The sequence below is a fragment of the Lipotes vexillifer genome, unplaced genomic scaffold, assembly GCF_000442215.2.
Source record: "Lipotes vexillifer unplaced genomic scaffold, Lipotes_vexillifer_v1.1 scaffold7, whole genome shotgun sequence".
Taxonomy (NCBI): domain Eukaryota; kingdom Metazoa; phylum Chordata; class Mammalia; order Artiodactyla; family Lipotidae; genus Lipotes; species Lipotes vexillifer.
Window position 1 is genome coordinate 3,932,637 of NW_006792683.1, and position 10,459 is coordinate 3,943,095.

At 39.0% G+C, this 10,459-nt stretch overlaps 1 protein-coding gene across 1 annotated transcript in view; it reads right to left on the bottom strand.

Annotated features, from left to right (window-relative positions):
* The window catches only part of TAF3 (TATA-box binding protein associated factor 3), a 152,912-nt gene that overhangs the window by 3,959 nt on the left and 138,494 nt on the right, over positions 1-10,459 (bottom strand). The window contains exon 5 of the mRNA XM_007465804.1: positions 62-317. Within this exon, the coding sequence (XP_007465866.1) occupies positions 62-317 (256 nt within the window). The remainder of the gene's footprint in view (positions 1-61; positions 318-10,459) is intronic.

Here is a 10,459-nt window from a genome sequence, read left to right on the forward strand (position 1 = left end):
GAAAGAGTGAGCTCTTAAGTGGCTGTTTCTTAAATATTCCAAAAAATAGAAAGTAGCGCACCACGTAAGTGCTGACCGTCTCCGTGACCACACTCCGGACGGGGGCTTTGGAACTGGCAGATCCCGAGGCGGCGGGGGCCGGAACGGGCATCCCGGTGAGGGGCGTGCTGGCCGGGGCCAGAAGGGGCAAAGGCATGGGGGCGGGGGTGACGTGCACGGGGACAGGAGCGGGGGCCGCCATGGGCGGCGGCGTCTTGGGTCTGTTCAGAGAAGGCGCCGGCTTAGCCTCGGGGGCTGGGACCACTTTGCTGATGACACTGTCAACAAAAGAGAGAAAAGGAAAAGTCAAAACACATAGTTGAGTCAAGCCAGGTAGCTAAAAACATGATCGCACAATCACTTGGTTCTTCTAGCAGCAAAAGACTTTTTGGAGAGTCCAGAGAGCGATGGAGCTCAGGGTTAAGGCCCTTCCCCAACCTGCTTCCCCGCTTACTCGGTCACAGCTGGCCGAGATGTCAGGCAGTGGAGGTGAGGCTCTAGCTCCTTCCCTGGTGAGGTCGCCAAGTCGTGATTAGAGCTGCGTGCTGCTCTGTCTCTTCATTAACACTGTCTTACCCACAGAACCCATGCCGGGTAAGAAGAACTAGGCTCAGAGCCAGGATATCTGAGTTCAAACCCTACGTCTTTCCACAGGCCGGCATGTGACCTGGGGTAAGTCGTTTAAAAGTAAAAGTTAAAGGAGGCAAGAATATACAATGGAGAAAAGACAGCCTCTTCAATAAGTGGTGCTGGGAAAACTGGACAGCTACATGTAAAAGAATGAAATTAGAACACTCCCTAACACCATACACAAAAATAAACTCAAAATGGATTAAAGACCTAAATGTAAGGCCAGACACTATCAAACTCTTAGAGGAAAACATAGGCAGAACACTCTATGACATAAATCATAGCAAGATCCTTTCTGACCCACTTCCTAGAGAAATGGAAATAAAAGCAAAAATAAACAAATGGGACCTAATGAAACAAAAGCTTTTGCACAGCAAAGGAACCCATAAACAAGATGAAAAGACAACCCTCAGAATGGGAGAAAATATTTGCAAATGAAGCAACTGACAAAGGATTAATCTCCAAAATTTATAAGCAGCTCAATATCAAAAAAAACAAAGAACCCAATCCAAAAATGGGCAGAAGACCTAAATAGACATTTCTCCAAAGAAGATATACAAATTGCCAACAAACACATGAAAGATTGCTCAACGTCATTAATCATTAGAGAAATGCAAATCAAAACTACAATGAGGGATCACCTCACACCGGTCAGAATGGCCATCGTCAAAAAATCTACAAACAATAAATGCTGGAGAGCCTGTGGAGGAAAGGGAACCCTCTTGCACTGTTGGTGGGAATGTAAATTGATACAGCCACTATGGAGAACGGTTATGGAGGTTCCTTAAAAAACTAAAAATAGAACTACCATACGGCCCAGCAATCCCACTACTGGGCATATACCCTGAGAAAACCGTAATTCAAAAAGAGTCATGTACCACAATGTTTACTGCAGCTCTATTTACAATAGCCAGGACATGGACGCAACCTAAGTGCCCATTGACAGATGAATGGATAAAGAAGATGTGGCACATATATACAACAGAATTATTACTCAGCCATAAAAAGAAACGAAATTGAGTTATTTGTAGTGAGGTGGATGGACCTAGAGTCTGTCATACAGAGTCAGAAAGAGAAAAACAAATACTGTATGCTGACACATATATATGGAATCTAAAAAAAAAAAAAAAAAAGGTCATGAAGAAACTAGGGGCAAGACAGGAATAAAGACACAGGCCTACTAGAGAATGGACTTGAGGATATGGGGAAGGGGAAGGGGAAGCTGCGACGAAGTGAGAGAGTGGCATTGACATATATACACTACCAAAAGTAAAATAGCTAGTGGGAAGCAGCCGCATAGCACAGGGAGATCAGCTCGGTGCTTTGTGACCACCTAGAGGGATGGGATAGGGAGGGTGGGAGGCAGGGAGACATAAGAGGGAAGAGATATGGGGATATATGTATATGCATAGCTGATTCACTTTGTTATAAAGCAGAAACTAACATACTATTGTAAAGCAATTACACTCCAATAAAGATGTTAAAAAAAATAAAAAATAAAAGTACTAGTTACTGTGCGCCTCTAAGCAGCTGATGTTATACTAGGTGCTTTCCATACATCACCTCATCTAGTCCTCACAACAACTTCAAAGAAGTTATAGTGGTCCCGTTTTATAGATGAGGAAACAGGATTAGAGAGAGAAAGGGATTTGGGTAAATGGGTGGCAGGCTTAGAACCGAGGTCTATTTAATTCTAAAACTCTTCTTTTCTTTTTACAAAGTGCCTTTATTTGAGGGGAAAAAAGGATATCATCTCAAGTTTAGAGAAAACATATTTGCTTCTAGTCTCCCTCCCTCCCTCCTCCAGAAGGAACCACTGTCCTCCAGCCGGGAGCTGTGTTTCTAAATTTTTGTTCTTTGAACTTTTTCTGCCTTTGCAGATACCCATAAACAATGCATATCGTACTGCTGTTTTATGTGTTTCAAGTATATAAACAATTCACACTATATTTATCATTTGCAACTAGCTTTCCTCACCTAGTTTTTTTTTGTAACTGAGATATAATCAACATTGTATAAGTCTGCACAATGTGTTGGCTTGACACATTTGTAAACTGCAAAATGATTACTGCAGTGGCCTTAGCTAATACCTTTATCACACCACGTAATTATCATTTCTTTTTTTGAAGGGAATTGTTTGGATCTAGTCTCTTACAACCTTGACATTTGTTAATACAGTATTGTTGACTATAACCTCCATGCTGTGTATCAGATCCCTAGAACTTATTTGTTTACTAGTTGCCCACTTAGTTTTATGCTCTTGACTTATCAGTATATATTACTTATTTTAATTGCTATATAGTATTCCATAGTATGAATAAGTCAAAGGGTTTTCGCCCATTGCCCTACTGACTGTATGTATTACCTTGTAAATGTTATATGTTAACTTGTAAATATGGTGATGAATCTCCCTGGGCTATATTCCTAGACATAAAGTTTCACCTTTATTAGGAATCCGGAGCTGTTCTCTAAAATAGGCTGCACTGACCTACTACCTCTTCCTACGATCCCGCACTGACCTTCCTAGACCTTGCTTTTCTGATCAACAAAGTATAAATAAAGATAGCTGCCTGTGAAGGCTATGGTAAGAACCTGAATAGGGAGGAACACGTCAAGAACTATGTACAAATGTGAAGTGTCATGGCCATTGCTCATGTCATCCTCAGCATTGTCATGACCAATCCACACAGGGCCTCTTTCTCAAAGTCCTTGTTTAGAAAAACACCTCCCCTACAAAGCACCGATTCTTTGCTATTCTGATCAGAAGACTATAAAACAGTATTTCAAAAATTCCATCATTATACAAGCAAATAAATAGTGCTGCTACTTGCTCTCCACTTGTTTCACGCGAGTGTGATCACCTTCCTAACTCGAATGTAGCCAAAGACCAAGAGAATTCAACATGGGCTGTTTGTCCAGGAGACACTCAATAGATGCTTAATGTAATTCATAGTGAATATTTATCCAGTAGTAACCAAGTTCCCAGCTGTTGTGAGTGCTGGAAAGCCAAGTGCATGCCGGCACCTGCTGAATGTTTACTTGCCTATCTCACTTGACCCTCATAACAACCAAATGAAGTAACAAGTGCTGATATTATCCTCCTTTTGTAGAGGAAGAAACCAAGGCACAGAGATTAAGTACCTTGCGCAAGTTCACAGAAAGAGTCAGGATTTAAACCCACGCAGCCTGATTTCAGAACCCGTGATCTTAACAACTACACTCTGCTGTCTCTCTGTGCTTACTGAGTGAGGTTTGCCTTACATGTAAGATGAGAGGTCCAAGTTATTTACTATGGCATTTATATCCATAGGGCAAGCAACTCCTTATTCTTATGGTTAGACTAAAATTTAAAAACACTGTTCTGGGAGGCAGTTTCCCATAATGGTTTAAAATATGGGTGCTGGTGTATGCTAATGCACATATATGGAATCTGAAAAAATGGTACTGATGAACCTAGTGGCAGGGAAGGAATAAAGATGCAGATGTACAGAATGGACTTGAGGACACAGGCAGGGAAGGGGAAGCTGGGATGAAGTGAGAGAGTAGCATTGACATATATACACTACCAAATGTAAAATGGATGGCTAGTGGGAAGCTGCTGCATAGCACAGGGAAATCAGCTCGATGCTTTGTGACCACCTAGAGGGGTGGGATAGGGAGGATGGAAGGGAAGCTCAAGAGGGAGTGGATATGGGGATATATGTATACTTATAGCTGATTCACTTTGCTGTACAACAGAAACTAACATAACATTGTAAAGCAATTATACTCCAATAAAGATATTAACAATAAAATAAAATAAAATAAGGGTGCTGGAACCAAAACTAAAGGAAAAGCAGGAACCCAGAGGGGTAAGTAGAACACAGATGTTTCACTCTGAGGGCATTTGTATAAGGTGAATTTGATCTTTGGTTTTGATACGGGGGACAGGTTTCAAAGCCCAGGGCCTGTCAAAGTGGAAAGTCTAATAGAACTCCCTCCCCACATTAAGGACTCCCAACAGGCTATACCAATTAGGTAAGAATGAATCAGATCTCATGAATTCACAACTCTGGTGGTCCAGGACAACATATTTAAAGTAATTTGGACTTGTAATGCACCTAGGTACCCAGCACTAATCATCTTGAAAGGAAGTAACTTAAAATCTAGGCTTCATATTATTAATACAGACAATTATTTAAGAAAAAAAGCAGCACTGAATCAAAGATAAACATATAAGGAAGCAAGGCTGCAACAGGGAGAACCAGAAGAAATAAGAGACAGTATAAAGAGACCCATAAAGACCACAGATACTACAATTATCAACTACAAAACAACTCTGCTTACAGTGTTTAAAAAAACAAAAGGCAAAACTGGAAATTATCTGCAGGTAATAGGAGGTTTACACAGAGTTATCTAGCAGATTTGAAAAGATCCAAACAGACCTTACAGAAATGGAAAGTACAGTAACTGAAATTTAAAACTCAGTGGATGGGAGAACTATAAACTGAATAGAACAGAAGAAATTATGTAGAATGTAGCCTGGAGTGGCAAAGAAAATACAATAAAATGGTCTAATTAGTACTGTTTAATCTAAATTCTAGAAAGAGAATGAAACAGAGGTAAAATATTAACATAGAATATCTGACTTTTACAGAACTGATGAAAGATACTAATCCACAGACTTAAGAAGCCCAACAAATCCCAGGCAAGATAAATAAAAAGAAATCTATACATACACACATCAGAGTGAAAAGATAAAATATCACAGGCAAAGAGAAAAGTCTGAAAAGAGCTCAAAGGAAAAAAGAACAATTACTTTCAAAGAGGAAACAGGTGACAGCTGACTTCTCAACAGCAATGCTAAAATCTAGAAGACAGTGGAATAACATCTTCAATATGCTAAAGGCAAATAAATTTTGTCTTCAAACACATCTTTCAAGAATAGGATGAGGGGCTTCCCTGGTGGCGCAGTGGTTGAGAGTCCGCCTGCCGATGCAGGGGATACGGGTTCGTGCCCCAGTCCGGGAAGATCCCACATGCCGCGGAGCGGCTGGGCCCGTGAGCTGTGGCCGCTGAGCCTGCGAGTCCGGAGCCTCTGCTCCACAACGGGAGAGGCCACAACAGTGAGAGGCCCTCGTACCGCAAAAAAAAAAAAAAAAAAAAAAAAAAAAGAATAGGATGAAATAAAGACATTTTCTGGCAAGCAAAATCTGAGAATTTGCCACCAGTGAACCCTTACTAAAAGAAATTCTAAAGTAGCAATTCCCCAATTTTTTGGTACTAGGATCCTTTTACAATCTTAAAATTAGTGAGAAACATAAAGAACTTTTGTTTATGTGCATTATATCTGCCAATACTTACCATATTAAAAATTGAAACTGAGAAATTTAAAAATAATTAGAGAGTTCATTTAAAGATAACAATAACAAACCCGTTACACGTTAGCAGGTAGCATTTTTTTAATGAATAGCAAGTGGCAGTCTCCTACAAGTTAGTTGCAATGTGCAATCTAAAACCATATCAATAAGCTTTTCATATTCTGTTATATTAAAGTCCATTGATCTGTCTGGCACTTTGAATAGATATTTTACCAATGCATGATTTTATAACATCATGCACTGGTGATCTGGAATATTGGTTCACTGAATTATGCAGATCTTTCAAATATTTATACATTATATAATATTTGAAAAAATCATATTTGTTGGTGTTACCATCCATCTCATCAAACATTTCTTAAATTGTTGAGGAGCTGCCAATTTGTAATGATGTTTTCCAAAATTCTAACTTTCACATAAAAGCTCGAATTTTATCATCTATCACAAATGCTCTCAGGTATTTTCTTTGAAATAACAGTCTCGGGCCTTCTCAAAAATATACAATATCCATGGCTGCTTTGTATCCCAACTGTGTGCATATCTGTCTTTATCACTCACATTAGGTGGTATATTCCTTAGGAGTAAGGTATGTACTATCTTATTTGTCTTTGAATTATCTGCAGTATTAGACACAGTGTCTTGATACATATTCATCAACTTTAATATGTTTAATGCCTAATATTACAGGAAGAATGCTCCTAGAGAATAATTATTTTACTTTTGACTATTTTTTGCCTGTTTCAAATATTTAAAAATAGGTCAGTTTCCTCTATTCTTTCCTTCCTGCCTACCTTCCTTCCACACTACTTAATGAGTCCCAAGACCACTGAGATTTCTATTTGCCAACATGGATTCTAATTCCTCATCTGTCTAACTCATTCTGAGACCAAGAATGATCACGACACCAATGCAAGGTACAAACACATCATGAAGTTTTCATTATTTTATCTGAAATGCTTTTAAATTGTTTTAAGCTATACCAAACCCGTAATGAATATTATTTGCCTTGCCTGACTCTTTCTCAATCCCCTTTCATTCTCTTTCTATTTTTCTTAGATTTCTCCCTTTCCTACAAGGCCTGTGAATGGTGCCCATGAAAATGGTTTAGCATTAGCAGTGCAGCCAATGGACGTAAACAGACTGTTGATCAATTTATGGGGCAGTACCTGAAATCTTAGAAATACCTACTTGTACAAATCTTATTTTTCAACTCAGAGAAATGGTCTTTTAATGAAAATAACTCATAATAAAGATAATCCTTCCAAAATGCCAAATATCCCTCCAGTTCAATTAAAGTTCCCCTTTAAATTTGGTATGTATTGATTTATATATTTATATTTCTCATTCAGATGTTCTGAGTAGCAAAAGGAAAAAAAATAAAAGTGGGTAACTCAGTGTTGATGAGACAAAACACGTCCTAATTTTCTGCTTCCAAGAGATTAGATTGGTATTATATAGGCTCTAAAGTGACTTGTCTTTCCCAACTCTTTTGAATTACAGCAGAAAATTCACAGAGTTTGAAAGTTATTTGATTCTAGCTGCTCAGTTACTTTTGTGGTAACTGGAGGCACAGTTTTGAGAACAATTCTTTTATTATCTCTTTACTTTTGAAAATTACAGAAAAAATACATAAACAGTACCACATGATATAATTTCTCATCACTTGTGAGATAAGCTATCATTACTCAACCTAATATGATCATTGTAAAAATAATTTTGGATTCCTATTGGCCTCCACCGCCGATCTTTATTGTTTCCTACTTCTAAACAGCACTTTCTCTGTACTTCTTTCCGTTAGTGGCACTTTCCCTCCTCTTTACCTGCAATAGTAAGCTCTCCTCCAGAGCTCTCTGTTGAATAAGCAATGTCTTCAGAGTAACCAACACCGCCCACAGCTGGGTCCCACAATGGTTCCATGCTGCTAACATTACATCTTTTGGAGGATTTGATCAGAGGGCTCTAGCTGCTATAAACACTGGTGTTATTCATAAAAACATGCAGAAGGAGGATTTTTGGCAGGATTTCTTTACCTGTTTCCCCAGCACAAAACACTGAAATAAATAGAGTGGGTCATGCGCTGCCTGGCCTGTAATGCAAACTCAACAGCTTGACAAGTCAACAAAGGGCCCGTCCTCACCTCTCCAGCCACACAGAGGCTCGGAGGTTAGAGGCAAACACCACTTGGATACGTCTACATGGGGAGTTTAATGATCCTCATTAGTCAGCGATTGTGTGCAAACACTGTGAGGCCGGCCATCAAAGTTATCAAAGTCCGTATGACTGGCTACTGAACTGCACAAAGTTCAAAAGTTCCCTCACATGGCTCACTTACTTGCCTCAAAAGCCAACAGCCATTTTTAAATGGTGACAAAACGATGCCATAGGTAACGACTACTGTAAGCACCTCCATGAATGTTAATATAAACTTCTCAACAGGGAAGTTCTTTGATGTCTGGGAGAAAACCCACTTTGATTAAAAAATATACACACACACACACACACACACACACACACACACACACACATTCAAGCCACAACTTGATTTTCTTCTACAGATTTAGAACTTTGATCATTCTCAGAAATACCATGCACCTTTTGAGATACACATGAAACAGATTCCCATGTTGTATTGTAAACTAAGATTTCACTATATATTACTATAAAACCGGATCATTGTGTCTGTGGTTATCTAAAACATCACAGTTTTACTCTCTTACTTTTCTTGTAACAGTCCCGGAAATACTAAGCCCCAGCGTATCAGGCAGCCTCCTCCCACCCTGGTGGAGTGTCCTCGCAGCCTGGGTGGGCTCTGACTTGGACAGCTAACAGGATATCACGGAAACAACTGTGTGTGACATCCGAGATAGGTCATAAGAGACACTGCAGCTTCTGCCTTGCTCTCTTTTGGATCAGTTGCTCTGCGGAAGTCAGAAGCTAAGTCATGAGGACACTGCAGCTGCCCTAGGATGAGGCCCATGTGACCAGTAACTGAGGCCTCCTGCCAACAGCCATGTGTGAGCCCACAGTGCATTCTCCAGCCCTGGTGAGGCCTTCCAGTGACTGAAGCCCTGGGCAGCAGCTTGACGGAGACTGGAGTCAGAACCACCCGAATTCCCGACCCACGGGAAACTAGGAAGTAGCACGTTTATTGCTTTAGCTGCTAGTTTGGGGGTCATTTGTTATATGTGGGAATATAAAATTAATATACCAAGTATTAATTTATCGCATTTAGGTACATAAACAAATATTCAGAATTTAGGAGAAATTATATTTTAGAGCATCGGTACTTAAAATGCCAAAGTATAACACAGTCATTTCCATATTTCACATGTGATCAAAAGGAACAAATAACAAAGATAATTATGAGAATCAGTGCTATGTTGATTCTTCAAATCAATCATTATCCTTATTCTTCTTGATCCTCACAGCTCGACTTTCAGCATTCATATAATTAGCACATAACTGTAAATGGATTTAATTCCTCAAGCTCATGGCTTGCCTCTTGAATATTTACATCATCTTATCTTGTCATAGCCCAAGTACATACCAAGTAGCAAACATTTTGTCTTTTAATTCAGGCATGACCTATTTGAAAAATGAAACAGATTGCATGAAGTAATTAGAGGAAAATATAGCCACTGTAGAATCTTCATTTCCAAAGAAGATACCCAAATGATTAGCCTTCTATTGTCAAATGTTCAAAATCTGTAAAATACCCTAAAAGGGCATAAATACTTAGATAAATAATAAATAACGCATACTTCCTCATTTTTGCAAACAGATATACAAAAGGATAATTTAAAAAAAGAAATAAAGATGGTAACCTATAGGTCGAGGAGAATAAAGGTAGTGGGAAAGGGCGGAAAGCAAGACGTCTCTGAACATATTACATAGTTTCAACTTTGGGGACAAGTAAATGTCTTACATATTCAGAAAATTAAATTTATAAAACTGCCCACAAGTCAAAAATAAACGGAAAGGAAGGAACCTCAATGCATACCTTGTTGGTGACACAACCACACACACAGAATTATTTCAGGTGACTTTAGGAAGTCAGCACTTTGGACCTCCTCAGATTCTGCTCCACCCAAGTCTTTTCTGATCCTTCCTTGCTGGAAGCAATCACCTTGAACTTCTGTATCATCTGAGATGTATCTCTTATAGACTTTAACACTTCCTACCTCTATTATGATTGTTTACATCTACGTTCCTGAGAGAAGAACCAACATCTGATTCAAATTTACTATTTGCACAAGTGTATCTCCTTCGACACAGTTTTACTATGTATATAATCAAAATTAGTATTTCTCAAATGCAAAACAATTAAAAAAAAATGTAAAACCATGAGGGTGTTGTCTAGAGCACTGTCAGGGTTCTTTTCAAAAACCAAATACCCTGGAGTCAGAACTTCTTTTTTTTTTTTTTTTTTT